The 17,348-nt window shown below is 31.4% G+C and overlaps 1 protein-coding gene and 1 long non-coding RNA gene across 3 annotated transcripts; one reads left to right on the top strand and one right to left on the bottom strand.

Moving 5' to 3' along the window:
* Positions 1-5,266: 5,266 nt before the first annotated feature.
* Positions 5,267-7,488, bottom strand: LOC123258736. The gene is made up of 3 exons (XR_006508127.1): positions 7,260-7,488; positions 5,607-5,635; positions 5,267-5,315 (listed from the first exon to the last, which is right to left on the bottom strand). It is a non-coding gene; the product is annotated as an uncharacterized LOC123258736 (long non-coding RNA).
* A 207-nt stretch (positions 7,489-7,695) lies between these two features.
* LOC123258732 lies at positions 7,696-17,330 on the top strand. Of its 2 annotated transcripts, none has more exons than XM_044718918.1 (4): positions 7,696-8,328; positions 9,227-9,512; positions 9,683-10,011; positions 16,918-17,330. In XM_044718918.1, the coding sequence occupies exons 2-4, from the start codon at positions 9,227-9,229 to the stop codon at positions 17,083-17,085; spliced, it is 783 nt and encodes a 260-aa protein (XP_044574853.1). In that variant the 5' UTR covers positions 7,696-8,328; the 3' UTR covers positions 17,086-17,330. The 2 variants fall into 2 exon arrangements, with proteins under 2 accessions (XP_044574853.1, XP_044574854.1); XM_044718919.1 differs by lacking the exon at positions 16,918-17,330 and adding an exon at positions 10,625-10,671.
* The last annotated feature ends 18 nt before the right edge of the window (positions 17,331-17,348 follow it).

The raw sequence follows: 17,348 nt of genomic DNA, 5'->3' as shown, positions 1-17,348 counted from the left end.
TATTTTGGCGAGAATTAGAGAAATAAGGAATGTCTTGCCAGTTCCACCTGGTGCATCTAAAAAGAAGAACCCAGCTTGTCCTGCTGAAACTGCGAGCATAATGCGGTCGTAAATGGTTCTTTGTTCCTCATTCATTAGTGGGACATTGCGAGTAACAATCACCGCCGTTTCTACAGTGTTATACTGCATTTCACGATTCATTTCAGTGTTCATTAAATCAGTTGCACCTCGATTTGGCGAATTCATACCGAAATGACTGAGTGGTAAGTTGGCAATGATAATGCAAAGATCCTCAATAGCAATCATTGAATCTTTGTGATTATCCCACAATATCTCTGCTCGGGCTGGAAAAAATGTAGTCAACACTATAGCGATTAGTAGACGAATTTGTATTGCTGTACAGTTCAATGCTGCTTCAGCAAGCATACATTCCCACTGATTGTCATCTTCTAGCAAGCCGAGTGCAAGGCATGCATCTTTATACGTTGTATACTGTTGCCCATTCACTTTACGTATATCTTAAAATGACAATGGGCCAGTAACATTTATCAACAATAGTCGAAGATAAAAGCACTCAGTCTATCTTGGATTCACTGTAAATACTCGCCCCAAGGCGTTTGATTTGAATAGATTGGGGCATGCATCAACTGGTGAGCCTTGCTTGCGGGGTATCCATTGTTTTGTCTGAGCCCATGTGAAATAGCGTGGTACTTGTGAATAGAGTAAAGTACGTGCAAAGGCAATAAAATGATATCTTAACTGGTAGAGCCCTTGGCGTGTAACCGAGAGATCTGGGTTCGATTCCCAGTCTGGGCTGTCTGATTATTTTTTCAATTACGGAAAAAAATTCCCACTGAGTAGGTCCCCCCTTTCCCCTATTCGTTCTTTCCCAACTCCCTTAAGAATTTGCTTTAATATGGCTCTCATATTATATTTACTTATATACATATAAGTGGGAATTATATACATAGTCACGTATATTATCTAAACATCTTAACATTTTCCATCTGACATGCAAGGCGATGAACGATTAAAAGTACCGCATGGGCCATAAATCATGTTTGCTGTAACAATATCAAACAGCAATTGATCAGTAGACGGATCGGAAATTTCTGCAGAAATGATATTATCTATTTCTTCAGGACGGATTTTGTCGATTAACCATACCAAAATGTAGGTATGAGGTAATCCTCGCTTTTGCCACTCAACCGAATACAGCCAGCAACGTGTGGGACCGAATACATGTGATTTAGTAATAAAATTTATTAATGACTTCAGCTTTTGTCTAAACACACGTGCTGTAATGTTATGACGATGTATTGCATTTTGGCCAGGCAACAGCAAAGATACAATCTCTGGCCATTTTGGATTGCATGTGAATGTGATAAATAAACACGGTCGCCCATATTCGCGCACGAAAGTCAGAGCATCCTGTATATACTCTTTCATATGACGTGGAATGCCTACGTACGATGATGGTAGAATGACAGAGTTACCAATTTCGGCGGCCTCGGCATTGTTGACAATAGCGTCTCGCAAGTGAATGTACTCTTCCACACGTAGCTTGAGTTGATTATATCGTAAGTATCACAATCGTTCGCCTTCTATCTTCGCGTACATGTCGACCATGAATTGTTAACAAAGCTCTCGAAATCGTAGAATGACGTTATCCAGCCCGCGTCTAATCATCAATCTATACGCATAATAATCCTTCGAGCTAACGTTCTTGTTTGTTTTGGCTCCTGTAATGATATATTCATATATATTAATTTAAGTTAATTACGTTTAATAATTTAATTGTTTTGTTAAAAATGTAATAATCAAATTCATAATAAATGAAGTACCTGATACGGGATCTCGTTGTTTAATATTTATGCTATATCCGTCTTGTCCCTTCCAGAAGATTAGCGGATATTGGAGAGCGTCATATGAACGGTGTGTATCAGCGATGAACTGAAGATTATTATTTCTCCTACGAATTACAATTTCTCGTGCACCTGTACGATCGCCAACCATGATTCCAGCAACGTCGTCAGCAACAGGTGTTTAACCGATAGAAAAGACATTTAATAAAAATTTATAAGAGGAGTTGCGCCTTCGGGCTTGATCGCTCCAACTCGTGAAACATCGTGTCACACCATGGCTGTCGCTCATGCGCGCCTTGGTTAGCAGGAGAGAAGCCGGCTCACGTGGTCGGCGGCAAGCAGTTGTGCTTGGACGCTTGTACTAGTACGACTACTCTGTGTCAATCGTTTTCTGATTTATCACTTATACTACGCATTTACTTGAACACTTAAAATATTCATTAAATACTATTAATTTCATTAACTTCAATTACCAATTAAATTCTCAAATCATTAAAAATCATTAGTAACTGTTCAGTGAATTAAATTAATTAAAATTAATAAGTGACGCCACGCGGTCATTACGCGCCATTTCAACAAAGGATTGCATCAGCCACGCGGCTTTAGTCAATCCATAGTTAAGACGCAATATTTGTAATAAATTATATTAAATTCATTGCTAAATATTTAATTATCATTCTATCAAATCAAATTTTATCAACTATTCGATTCTGATATCGAATTATCTAATTAGTTCCTACACTAATAATTCTAATCAATCAATCAGTCTCTGCACTGACATTTTACGTCAATTAATTAGTATTTCACTATTAATTGACTCTAGTTAGCTTAAAAGTTAGCGTAAATTCATTAATTCTGAATTAATACCATTTGCTTTTCTAAAGCAGTTGAGCTCACTTCGTTTGTGTTGTTTGCGACGGCAATTTACACATATTTTTTTATTCGCACTACACGCTTTGCGTTCTTACTTGTACATTTTTTCGTTCGAGGAGGTTTTTTCTCAGCCCAACTGAGTTTTCCTCCTCTGGGGATAAATAAATCTACATTTTATTCCCCAACAAATCGACGTATATTTTATTTAATATCCTAATCCCAAATTAATCATAATTTTTAAAACAATTACGGAAACTATCCTAAGTAGATAGTTTTCGACAAAACAACAGGTGCATTGAATCTACGAATGTGTTCTCCAGCTGGTGTTTTATCAGGATTAATAACAATAGCGTGATTATCGCTTTCTAATTTGTGCATGTGGGATTTGAATATTTTCAACAATTCATTATACTCATTCAATAGAGCATCTAGCTCGCTGATGATGCGTCTAGCAAAGAATGAATCAAGGTTATTTTAGCCACAACGTGCATCCACCCAATTGGCAAGTGCGCTTCCGGAGTCCTCGCCGCCCATAAAGTAGATTTGTAAAAATTTATGTGGTTCGTTTGGCATTGGCAGCAATGAGCCTATTTTATGATAAACTTGGCCTGTGATTTTAAATGTAGAATTGTATTGTTGACTATTTGCATTAGTATTTTGAACTATTTCTGTTGCTCCGAATGATGTCATTTGAAGGATGAGTTGAATATTCGAAAGGACTTCAGGAACACGTTAGAATCTGGATCTGTGCCGATAAGCAAACCGTTCAATGGTTCCGGTGGTGTTTCAATTACAGGTAGTTGTACCTTCCCTGACGCGCGACACATCCCGGCTGGTTCATTTTTGAATTCCAAAGCATGACAATACGGGCATTCTTTGTCCATAGCACCAATTACTACTTTTGAATGAGCATAATATTCAATATCGGGCTCATACTGGAATGCTAGACGCAGAAATGATGTAGCTACAAATGCTCGATGTGCCTGTTGGCGTTGTTGGTCATTCGCTCTACGTCTATTGACAGTAAAACGGTGTGATTATCGTTGTTCTAATCTCATGACTTCATTGCGTTCAGCTCGTGTATCGTCTGATGTTTTTGACGCAATTGCGCCATTCTCACACGCGCTCCAGTATTTTCTTCCTGAACTTGTTCTTCGGTTCTTTGGGCTCTTCTATTTCGAATGCTTCTAGATTTATTTGTATCACGGCTCAAATTGGCTTCTTTGCGTTTTGTTGGCATTGTTCACTGTACAATACAAAACACACATGAATAGAACTGATTGAATTATTTAATTATTATATTAATCATTTATTTTATCTTTGATTACATTAAATATACATGTAAAAATTAGATAGTTTCACGAAAGCGAAAAATTTTATGTTTCTTAATTATATCGAAAATACATATTGTTAGAAATAGTGAAAAAAAAAATTCTGTCGAAGTTAGAGCTCTTATAAGTAAACACAAAAAAAAATTTCCCAATTGTAATAATAATCTAACTTTCACCGAATTCGTTTTTCACCATTCCCAACAATATTTTCGTTATAAATAAGAAAGAATAATTTTTGATTTTATAATAGACGTAAAAAATAATTTATACTTACAACTCAATAGCCGTTGTTTGCGGGAACTCGTGACACGTGTTGAGTATTTTAGAGGTTATGTAAGTCACTTAATTAACTGATCGTGCGATTTACACTCAAAATTAATAATTTTATTAGTTATTAATAATTAATTATATTCAATAATATTAGTTATTAATAGATAAATAATAAAGTTACTCGAGAATATATTTGATATGAGAGTTACACTGAGATAGTAAAAATGTTTAACTACTACGCTTGAAGCATAAACACTAATAATAGCCGAAAACTGTAGAGGTAACATCCCTACTCTGTGTTGTTTACAGGGTGAGAAGTGACACCGGTAGACACATGGAGGGAAAAACTTACCAAGTGATAATAATTGATGTTATCGAGCGGGATAGAAAATGATAAAATTATGAAAATGACTATTAAAAAGCAAGGGTTGGTGATAAAAAAAGTGCAAATTTAGAGTTGTATGTATTTTTTGATGTCACATAATAAAAAAATTAAAAAAAAAAAAATTTTATCAAAAAAATAAAAAAAAAAATTTTGGGGTGAACACCCCTTATCACTTAGAGGTTAAAAAAATAGATAGTAGCCGATTCTCAGGCTTACTGAATATGTATACAAAATTTCATGAGAATCGGTCAAGCCGTTTCGGAGGAGTATGGGAACGAACATTGTGACACGAGAATTTTATATATTAGAAGATATATACATACATATTATTATCGTGTGCGCTGTATAGTGCGGACGTGTTTTTGCATTGGTGTATTTGGTGTGTTATTTGTAAATGATATTGTGGTTTACTGATATAGACAATTTATTTAAACTATATTTTCGAATACTGGTTTCTTTTTTAAATGATAATCGCTTGTATTTCTTACTGAACGGATTTTGTATTTAAGGCCATTTTAGGAGGGTACCCCCCACTTTTTTTAAAAGTAAAATGGCGCCGCCTGGTGGCCAGTCCGGGTACTAAAAAAGTCCCTAGCACGTGAAAATTTTCTAAATTAAATAAAAAATATGAATAATTATTGAATATAAAAAAAATGAATGCTAAAAATAATTAAAAAAATTGCTTTATATTTTTAAATAAAAAAAAATATATAACATTGACAGAATTATTTAAATCAACGATAAGCAGTTGTGGTGACCTTGAACTGTCAACGCCGTATTTATTTTTATGATATTATTAAAAAATAATGAAGCGATTGATAAAAAAAAGACCAACGTAGCTCGAATTCTACAAAAAATAAAAATATATAAAAAATAACTTACAATTATTATCCCGACACAGATGGATGTAGCTTAAGGTATTACCCTCGCCAGAGTCGTTTTCTTAGGATTTTTTTTAAACTTTGGCAGATTAATATTTATATAATTCTGCATCGATTGGCGCAATTCGAGAATTTTAGACCATCTAGTTTCCGAGATATTTAATTTCAAAGTTTGAGTTTTAAACGCTCTTATACATTACGGTATACGGGATATCGAAAAGTTTACCTACAAACATTTTTATATCTCAGAAACTTTTCTTAATATCTTTTTAAAAAACTAGAGTAATGTTAACTAACAACTAAACAATTAAAAAAAAAAAAAATTCATTGATAATTACCACACAGTTTCAGAGATATTTATTAATAAGTAATGAAAAATTTACCAGACTTTAGCCGAAGAGGGAATACGTTAATAAAGCTGTGGCAACAGCGCAAGTTTTGTGAGCCGCGAAAGAAGTATGAGACGTGCATGCGCTGACAAATTTAACCCTTCAGCACTCTCGCTATGAGATTTTCTCTCACGCTCATCAATAACTCAAATTTTCTTTCAAATTTCAAATGGAATGACTATGTGATTTTTTTTCTATCTGTCAAAAAATTAATATTATTTCAGATTGCAATATTATTATTTTAATTGTTCTATACTATAAAAAAATAAAATAAATTTTATTAACTCTGTGAGATATTTTCTCATCGCAATAGTAAAGTAGGGGGGTCAGAATTTAAAAAATCGGGTCTGATCGGTACAGTTCGGAGGTTCCCGTAAGAGTGCATTTGTGTTTGGATGTATTATTATTAAATATTATTTTTAAATAAGTCAATTTTTTTTTGTTTTAAGAAATTTATTTTATTTAAGATTTTTTAAATTAAAGGGACTATAAGCATGCGTGCGCTTCCACATAAGGCGTGAGAGTTTTTCTCATCGCGCGAGTAATGATAGTAAATCGTTTTGCGAGAGTGCTGAAGGGTTAAATAGTTTAATTTACGTTAGGTGTAATATTATAGTAATTAATTTTATTTATTTAAAAAAAATAACAATGATTATTTTATGAAAATAAAGATTTTTCTATATTTATAAAAATTCAAAAAGTTAATAATTTTAATATAATAATATTTATTAATCTTTCATAAATTATAAAAATAAGTCAGATGAAAAAATAAAAAAAATACTAAAATTTAAAATCAGTTAATACATCAACATAAAAAAAATTAGTTACTGATTTTTCTGAAAAAACAAAACAATATTGTCAATTATTTTTTTTCTATTTGTTATTTGCATAGTTATTTTCATATTTGCTAGAGATTTCTGTCGTTTTCCAAGGACTTTTTTTATGAATCGTCCTTTATAAGTCAATTTTTCAGACATTGTAATTATATTTCTCAATAAATGTATGTAAATAAATAAATAAACGCATGTGTCAAAACAGAGGTTAATCTACAGTTAGTCCAAAACACTACAGTATAACCACTATAAAATATCTCAACGCTCACGCAGTGTTGCCAGACTTTTCAAACGATCAGTTTCTCGTTCGTGATTGGCTGAAATAAGTACATAAACAGCAAAAAGTTTTAGGCTTGTCAATAATGACTATCCAGTATGTGTACCGTACACTCTAACATAAACTTTTGACGACGGAAGTCACGAGGGTAATACCTTAAAAAATAAATTTCATGTTTACATTTTGCATTTAGTAACTTTATGACAGCTGTAAGCAATATGCTCGTAATCGTTCGGCGCATGCCCGATGCATAACCGTCGTAGAGGGAAAAATTAAATTAAATAGATTGTTTTATTTTTTATATAAATTAAAATATCTCAGAAACTACGCAAAAGTAGTCGAGACATGCAGTGAATGAAATTTAGAGAATTAAATTACAAACAAAATGAGCTAAACTTGATAACTGTATGACCAATAGTTTAGGAAATATTAATTTTTTAATAAAAAAAAAACGCGGTTCCGCTCAAACGCTTATAAACAAATAGCTGTAACTTCGCGAAAAATCAATCGATTTATTTTTTTTTTTTAATTATTCGCTGGGTGCGTGACCCCACCGCCACCTGACGATACAACTTACGGTGGATTTTTTAAGAAAATTTACATGTATTAGATGCCAAATAGTTATTTAAACAATTAAATAAACTTGAAAAAAATTTGTTTTCTATGTAAAATGTGACATATTACACAGAATGTAGATTAAATTAAAAATTTTTTCTTGGGTCAGTTGAAAATAGTAAGGAAAATAAACACAATAACTAAATGTTAAGAGTGCAAGATTTTCTTGTCCAGTTATTTAATTATTTATTATATTCTATATTTATATTTGCCGCTCAAGGCGACAACTTAATTATTATGATTATTGTTTGACTGTGATGGCGTCGTTTTCGCGCGCAGCCGAGCTGCATATACCACACTCTCCGGCTCGCTCGCTGTGACATACACTTGTTGCTTGGACACTTGTCTGTTTTGTGTATTACTACGTAGTTACAACTCAAGCATCTTTATTAATATTATTAACTTTATAATACGTGTATTTTTGATATCAAAGATTATTTAGAAGTTGTTTATATTTATTAGAAGAATAAATTAACCTAGATTCAGTTTAACATAAACGTTGTGTTTCACTTTATTCAATAAACCTGATAGGTTATGGGCCCAGCACGCTTCCACTGCGCACGTGATTGATTTATTGAAAATAAATTGAGTGAAGTGATTGACCACAAGGTAAGAGTATTTATGAATATTTATTTAGAAAAGATATTCCGGAAAATAAATAAAAATATAAGACGTAATTATAGATGAACAAAAGCATGCATGCATAGAAAATATAAAACGTAATGAATACGTTTTAATAGACGCTTAATTTGAATAACTTAAAAAAGTTGATAAATATTTATTTATTCAATTAAATAAATTCATAGATGTCTGAAAATATTTTTTAATATATTAGATGGTGAAAAATAGATTGAATTTAAGTAGATGATGAAATCGCTAGCGAGGCCGGTAGACGCTAAAAATTCAAGATGTCGGCCAACTGCGTCATAATAACAATAGTACACGAGCATCACGTGTATTACAATAGTATGTTTAGATTTTGATTTTTAGAAGATGTTTTAAATTAAATTTTAAAAGTGAATTATTAATTTTAATAATTATAAAAATGTATTTTGACATGTCAGTGATATTAATTAATATAAAATACATATTAAAGCTATTTCGGTAACTTTGGCTATGCGACGCTTGTGTTCGGCATCAAGTAGCTTATAGTTTGTGAGGTTGTTTGTTTGCATAATGTATCCCGAGTGTGTGCGTGATCAACCGCCTTCAACGTCGTTTTATTGCCGTGCGTAAAACTATACGTTGGAATAGGTGTGCATACTCGAGGTGGTGCTGTGTAGATGATCAATCTTGCGTTTCAAATTAAAGTGAATTGCTGTGCGTTTATTTTAATTTAGAAGCACGAAACAGAATCAAAATTAAGAAGAGTATCGGGTACTAGATGAATAGAATTTTAGAATATTAATAATAAGAGATAGATGATAAATTATTAATTAAATAATAAATTATTAATTAAATGTATATTTAATTAAATTTAAATTCTGTTTCATAAAATCCGAAATAGATGTCAGAGTCAGATAAAAAGCTTACACTGGTTGATTACGACAGTGAGGGAAGTTTCGAGAAAATTGAAGATTCTGGAAATGCTGAGAAGGACCCAGCATTGCAGATTAAGACTGAGAAAACTGAGGACACGCTCTACAGTTTGTCTCAATTCCACAAAGGTTTAATGCAACAAACAAAAGGCAATCCAGATTCATCAACGAAATCTAGTGACATTAAAGATGTAAAAGAGTCACTTAAAAGGATGAACAACTTCTCAACTCCTGTCAAACCAGGTCAATCGACGAGTAAGTAATGACTATAAAATAATTTAGAAGCTGTAAACATAATTAGAAGACACACTTTAAGAATAGATGAAAGTGTTTTAAGAGTAGTTAGATGAGACCTATTTAAGATGAATAAAGATGTATAGATGTTAAGAAAATCCCAGATACTAATTAAGAATACATGTTTACAGGTACAGATGATGGTACAGATGACCGTAAGAATGAAAGTAAAGATGATGATACTAAAGATGATGATGATTTTAAAGACAAGAGTGAAAATACCAAGATTAAAATTAGAAGCAGCAAAAAGATGTTAATGCTTGGTAATAAAGATTTAGAAGATATGAAGAGGTTGATGCTGGAGTCAAACAAGCAGACTCAAGAAATAGCAACGTCAATTGCAAGAACAGCTAGGAGACTCGAGGAAGTCTCTGCTGCAATGTTAGATGCCCTAAAGGTGATGACAAAAGGGTATAAAGCAGAGTTAGATCGCGAAAAGACTAAAGCGGAAACAGCAAAGGTAAAGAATTCACATATATTTCCTACTTTCCCAAATAAGAATGATTTAGAAGTTACAAATGGGAATCATATTATCTCTAGAGATTTGAATGTAATTAAAGATGCATTACTATCAAATCAAAGTAAGATTAACGTTAGACGAGAATATAGATTAACTCAAAAAACAAACTATAATATCTGGTTTGATTATTTAAAATCAGAACTTACTAGTTGTGATTTATTAGATGTAATAGATGAAAATAACAGTAATGATAATAACTTATCAAATTCAATGAATAATAAAAGAAAATGCCTGGTTAGAGATATTATTATTAATCATTTAGATGAAAATTATCACAAGAGAATTCTTGATATTTCCGAACCCGTAGAAATTTTGAAAAGAATTAAAGAATGTAGAAAAGAACAGATAAACCTTACATCAAGTTCAGTTAGAAAAAGATTGTATTCAATCAAAATGAAAAAGAATGAGAAGGTCAATGATTTCTGTGAAAGATTTGACCAGATCATTAGAGAATATGATTCTTGCGGAGATGGAGAAAAATTAACTGAACAAGAGATTAGATCAGCTTTCTATCAAGCGATTACCCCTGTAACTCCTCAACTAATGTCCGCAGACTTTCTTAAGAGATCTCAGTCAAAAGAGATGATGACGAAAGAAAAGGTAAGAAATTATTAAATGAAGATTTAATAGATGAGATTAGATTTATTGCTGATTCAGGAGCAACAGATCATATAGTAAAGAATCGATTGATATTAAGCAATTTTGAAAAATGTGAAAATAGAGTAATTAAGAGTGCCAATAAGAATAAATCGGCTGACATTTTAATAGATGGAAAAGGTGATCTTTTGCTCTACACGAATCAAGATAACAAGATAATTAAATTATCAAATGTTATTAGTGCTAAAGATGTATCAGATAATTTATTATCATTAAGAAAATTAGTAGATAAAGGATTTAAGATTTATTTAGATGATAAAACTTTGAGGGTATTTAGTGAAAATTTAGAAGAAATAATACTAGAAGGAATATATGAACAACCCAACTGGATTTTGTACTTCAAAGTTAAGAATTACATCGACGATAAAAATGAATTAGATTGGGAATACAACGCCTACCGTTGTAAAGCTGTAATGATTCAAGAAGATGACACCGATGAATCAGAAGTAGATTTACAAAGTAAGGAGGGAGATTCAGAAAACATAGAGACCAAGGATTCTTCAATTAGGAGGGAGGAAGAAGTTACAACACCTCCAGAAATAGAACAACATCCTGAAAATCCAAATGATGACATGTTTAATTGGGATTCTAGTTTAATAACTAGAAATACAATTAAGTTAGATGACATCGAGAGCATTAAGAATTTAGAAGAGCTATTCACATCAAATCCATTAGAGCAAGGAACAACAGAATCAAGTAAAATAAATGAAGCTATGTTATGGCATGTAAGACTTGGTCATGCTTCATTAAATTACCTCAAGAAGTTACAGAAAGTATACAGAAAATTAGAGAAAGTTAGATTTGATGATTCAATTCTAGATTGTGAAATATGTATTATGTCAAAGATGCAAAAATTACCATTTAAAGAAGTTCCCAGTGAACACATGACTTCAATATGACGTCATTTATAAGTCATAGGAATGTCACAATATTTTACGTAAATATGACGTAAAATTGACCTGTCTTGTGATCCAATTATGATGTAAAAATATATGATATATTTTTGACATCATACTGATGTAAGTTTATTACTTCTCTATGATGTAACGGAAATGACTTAGATATTACGTACACCTGACATAATATATAAAATACAATATTACGTAACATTAATGCCATCATTGTATGTCATAACGACGTAAGTTTAACATTATGCATTTACATCAGTGACAAGTTACGGTTGTACGTAATCTTGACGTAAGTTTAACATCATGCGTTTACATCAGTGACAAGTCACGGCTGTACGTAATCTTGACGTAAGTTTAACATCATGCGTTTACATCAGTGACAAGTCACGGTTGTACGTAATCTTGACGTAAGATTAATATCATGTGTTTACATCAGTGACAAGTCATGGTCTTACGTAATACCGATACCATCTGAGAGTCATTATTTAACATCAATAATTTGTCACAATTGTACATAATACTGACATAATTTGAAAGTCATTTTCTAAATCAGTGACAAACGATTATTTTCCATAATATTGATAAAATTTGGAGGATGTATTTTTTTAATATTATCGATTGATAAAAATTTATCAAATATAAAACTTCTTTAACAAGATGTCTAATTTACAATTAATCGCTAAATATTAGTGAAAATTGGTTTAAAATTTAGTAAGAATCAGGAAGAGGTAAACAGCTGATTTAAGCTGGTACCTTGTAAATTTAAGTCCGCTTTTAATAACAAAAATTTATAATTTATAATATTAATGAATATATCTAACATATTAGCAAATAACATACAAAATATTTTTCATTTACGTTTTTAAGAAAAAAACATACAAATTAAATACATGTGGGATATAAAATTTTTGTATCTTTGCTTGTATGTTTCCATACACTGCAGAAAAAAAATCTTGACTCAAAGGTAAATTTCTTTGGACCAAGAATATATTAAAGATGACTGAAAATTTCGTGAATGAAGTCAAAATTTCTTGACACTAAAACACTTCTTGCTCCAATATAACTTCGGCCTCCGTCAAAATTTTCTTGGTGCAAGAAATACTTTTTTTTCGTTGCATATGTTTCTCACTTATATTTTTTCCATGAATTTAGGTACTTTTATCCATTGTAAAAATATTTTCGACTTCATTCGGTATAAATGATTTGGTTGAAACTGATAACAAAATACCGAGTTCAATTTATGTGGCATGAACTCTAAATTTTTAAACCGTCAAGCGAGTAAACATATAATTTCTTATGATTTCACGTCAAGAAATTAAATGTCAGTCATTTAAATATTGCACTATTACTTGAAAAATAATTTTCTGACATTAGTGCTGCTACTTATGAAACATTGTATTTGAAATAATTCAAACAGTTCCATGATTGTTATTGACGAGACTAATAGTATTTTACGCAGTAAAAAATTTTGCGTCATTGCGTCAAAAACTTTAGTGTTAAAAATTTTTGTGTTAAATATTTAACTTTTTTAAGTGTAAATTTAACATTTATTGTGTTAAATCAACATAAAAAAATGTTAAATATTTAACATAAAAATTTTTAACACAAAATTTTTTGACACAATGACGCAAAATTTTTTTACTGTGTACATCAAGTTTCATAATGTTGTTAGTATGTTAAATTAAAGAAATTCAAATTTCGAAAAAAATTGAAATTAAAAAGAAATATAGATTAAAAAAATGGTATACTTAAAAGAGTTGAAATTAAAAAAAAAAAATCTAAATTTTGTAAATCGAAATTTTGAAGAAGAAAAATCCAAATGAAAAATACTAAATCTTCGGAAAAAATTAAATAAAAAAAAAAATTCGAGTCTTGAGAAATCAATAAGTATTAAAAAATATTCAAATGACACGGATACATCGTTTACTCTGAAAAAATTTCACTTTGTGAAAGTTCTCTGGGTCCGCTTTTAGACGAAAATTTTTGAAAGTGTAAGATTCAATCAATTCTTATGAAAATTTATAAATTGTCTATTAATTACCACAAGTTTCACTAGAGAGCCTTTTATAAGAGTTTTTACAAAGTTTTATAGAACTTTATAAAATTTCATGAGTTTAATGAATATTATTAGACTTGAATTTTATACAATTCCAGCTCTTAAAATCCATTTAATCTCAGAAAAAATTATGAAATAAGCATTTTTCGTCATGTAAGGCTTATCACGTAAGTTATTTACTTCGTGACATGAACCGTTACTTGGACAAGTGAGCAGCGTTCCAGACTCCGACACGTGAGGACCCAAGTTCGAGCCCAGCATATTTCAGGATTTTTTCATCAAGTATCAACATAAAACTAGTGTTTCAAACTGTAATAAGTCCACAACACTATAATTAATTTCAAAATTGCCATCTTTTTATTTTTGAGAAATTTTTTTTTTAATATTTTTTCTGAGGTACAATTCTTACATCACTTACATCACTTTTACGTCATAATGACATCATTATCATGATATAGACATCACAGGTATGTCATATTGACGTCATAAATGTCATTGAGACATAATACTGACGTCATGACTACGTCATATTTTTACGTCAGAATCTTACGTCAAGAAGTGTGAAATAATGAGTCACATATGACTCATTCGTGACTTGTATCTTACGTAAATCCTGACATAGCCCAATGTCATTTTGACGTCACATTGACGTAAACGTGTTTACTGGGTTAGAAGACGAGCATCAAGACCATTACAAATAATACATACGGACACGATGGGTCCAATAAACACCGCCTTATACCCCTGAACACAATGGAGTCTCTGAAAGATTCAACGCCACGTTGCAGAGAAAAGTCAGAACCTATATGCTAGATTCTGGTTTACCTAAGAGTATGTGGGAGTTAGCAGTGGACGCAGCTGTTCACTCATACAACCGAACACCACATAAATCTATAGATTATGATGTACCATTGATGAAATTTAATAAGAATGAAAATTGTCATTTTGATAAAATTAAAAGATTTGGATGTATTGGATATATTAGAATTCCAAAACCAGAGCACAAGTTCAGCGAGAGAGCAATCAAAGCAGTCATGGTGGGATATAAACCCACAGGATACTTGTTATGGCATCCAAGTACTGGAAAATTTCTAGAGTCACGACATGTTAGATTCAATGAAAAATTAGTGTACAAAGATGTATATAAGAATAAACAAACAGAAGAAACTGAAGATGAAATTAGTTGGAAATCAGATGAAAATGTACCAGATAATTTAGATGACAAAACCAACGAAGAAAAGGAGAAACCGGAACAAAGAAAAAGAGGAAGACCCCGTAAAAATCCACTAGATGCTAAAAACTTAAATGAAAAGAAGAATTCATCAGAAGAAATTAGACCATGTACTAGAGGTGAGATGAAAAGAAAACTAGAATCTGAAAAGGATAAAAATAGAAAATTGATTGAAGACATAAGCTTTGCAAGAAGTGTCAACGTGTCTGAAGATCAATCTAAGATGGATGAACAAGAATTAATAAGATGTTTAATTACTTCTTTAAACAAAGAACCCATTAATTATGATGAGGCAAGCAATTCAAGTGAAAGATGTCAGTGGATGAAGGCTATCAAAGATGAATTAGACTCAATAACTAAAAATGACGTCTGGGAATTCGTAGAATTGGAAGAAGCAAGTAAAACTAAAGGAAAATTAAATATCATTGATTCAAGATGGGTATTTAAAAAGAAAGTAGAGGTAAATAAAGATGTACTTTATAAAGCACGACTAGTATGTCGAGGTTTTAAAGATAAGAATGATTATGATCTAAAAGATACATATTCGCCAGTATCTAGACTATCACTCATACGGGCATTACTTTCAATAGTAAATAAATATGATCTAGAAATCTGTCAATATGATGTGAAAACTGCATTCCTCTATGGAAACTTAGATGAAGATATTTACATGAAGATACCAGAAGGTCTAGATGTAGATGAAAAGACGAAACAAACAAAGATACTTAAATTAAAGAAATCTTTGTATGGATTAAAAGTAAGTCCTAAGAAGTGGAATATAAAATTCAATCAAGTGGTAAAAGAAATTGGTCTCGAAAATGATTTACATGAACCATGTTTATACACTTGGAGGAAAAATGGAATTGTAGCTGTACTGCTAATCTATGTAGATGACATTTTAGCTGCTAGCAATGATCCAAAGAAGTTAGATGAAATTGGAAACCATTTATGTAAGAATTTTGAGATGAAAGTTCTTGGCGAACCCAAGAAATTTCTTGGAATTGAGATAGAAAGAAATAGAGAAGGGAAAAACATTGTATTAAATCAAAGTAGGTATATAGAAAGCATTTTAGATAGATTTAAGATGACTGACTGTAACCCGCAGAATACTCCAATGGTTACTAGACAAGCTGAAAATAGAAGTAAAAGAAGAAAATTGGAAGAGTTAGAATCATCTGAATGTGAACAACCGTCGATAACTAGAAAAGCTCCATACAGAGAGGCAATTGGAAGTCTTATGTACTTAGCAAATGGAACTAGACCAGATATTTCTTTTGCTGTACATTACTTAGCTAGAAAACAATTAAGTGCTACCAAAGATGACTGGAAAGATGTAAAAAGAATTTTGAGATATTTGAAAGGTACAATAAATTTAAACCTGAAATATACAGGTAACTCAGATGACTTAGAAGCTTTCTCAGATGCTAGTTTCAGAGATAATGATGACTCCACGTCATCAGGAGGATATATTATTAGACTTTTTGGTGACGTAATTGCTTAGAGAAGTCACAAACAATATTACGTTACTCTGTCCACTTGTTAAGCAGAACATTTGGCAATGAGTGATACTTGCCAAGAGATAATATCTCTAGATAAAGCAATTAGATTTGTAATTGGAAAGACATTATTTCCTACTACTATTTGGTGTGATAACAAGTCAGCAGACGACTGTACTAAGAAGGATGGAAGTCATAAACTTAAGATGTTCGATAATAGCGTAGATGAAATTAGATTAGAATTACTAGAACGAGAGAAAACAGGTAGTAGAAAACACATGGCACAAACACATGGTGATTTCATTAAACAATGTGTTAATGAAAATAGAATACGAGTTTGTTGAATTTCTACAAAAGAAAATTTGGCTGATATACTAACTAAGCCACTACCTGCAGAACCTTTTAGACACTTAAGAGATGAATTATTAGATTGAACAATTAGAAGTATATTAGAAGTTATTTAGAATTAACTATAATTATTATTTCATTATGTTACAGAAAAACCGACTGACAGAAAGAAGTAGAGCAGTGGAAGCTGGATACAAGAAAATGGAGGGAGTGTTAAGAGTGCAAGATTTTCTTATTCAGTTATTTAATTATTTATTATATTCTATATTTATATTTGCCGCTCAAGGCGACAACTTAATTATTATGATTATTGTTTGACTGTGATGGCGTCGTTTTCGCGCGCAGCCGAGCTGCATATACCACACTCTCCGGCTCGCTCGCTGTGACACACACTTGTTGCTTGGACACTTGTCTGTTTTGTGTATTACTACGTAGTTACAACTCAAGCATCTTTATTAATATTATTAACTTTATAATACGTGTATTTTTGATATCAAAGATTATTTAGAAGTTGTTTATATTTATTAGAAGAATAAATAAACCTAGATTCAGTTTAACATAAACCTTGTGTTTCACTTTAT

This window comes from Cotesia glomerata, linkage group LG2 (assembly GCF_020080835.1).
Source record: "Cotesia glomerata isolate CgM1 linkage group LG2, MPM_Cglom_v2.3, whole genome shotgun sequence".
NCBI lineage: Eukaryota > Metazoa > Arthropoda > Insecta > Hymenoptera > Braconidae > Cotesia > Cotesia glomerata.
Note: the sequence above shows the minus strand (reverse complement) of the source record. Positions and strands in the feature narration are given on the sequence as shown.

What these genes read in the sequence shown, in the direction of transcription:
- LOC123258732 (XM_044718918.1), top strand. Translation starts at nt 9,227, where the DNA reads ATGTCAGAGTCAGATAAAAAGCTTACACTGGTTGATTACGACAGTGAG. An exon ending in CAAACCAGGTCAATCGACGA is followed by an intron (nt 9,513 to 9,682) that starts GTAAGTAATGAC and finishes ACATGTTTACAG; the next exon opens with GTACAGATGATGGTACAGAT. An exon ending in CTAAAGCGGAAACAGCAAAG is followed by an intron (nt 10,012 to 16,917) that starts GTAAAGAATTCA and finishes ATTATGTTACAG; the next exon opens with AAAAACCGACTGACAGAAAG.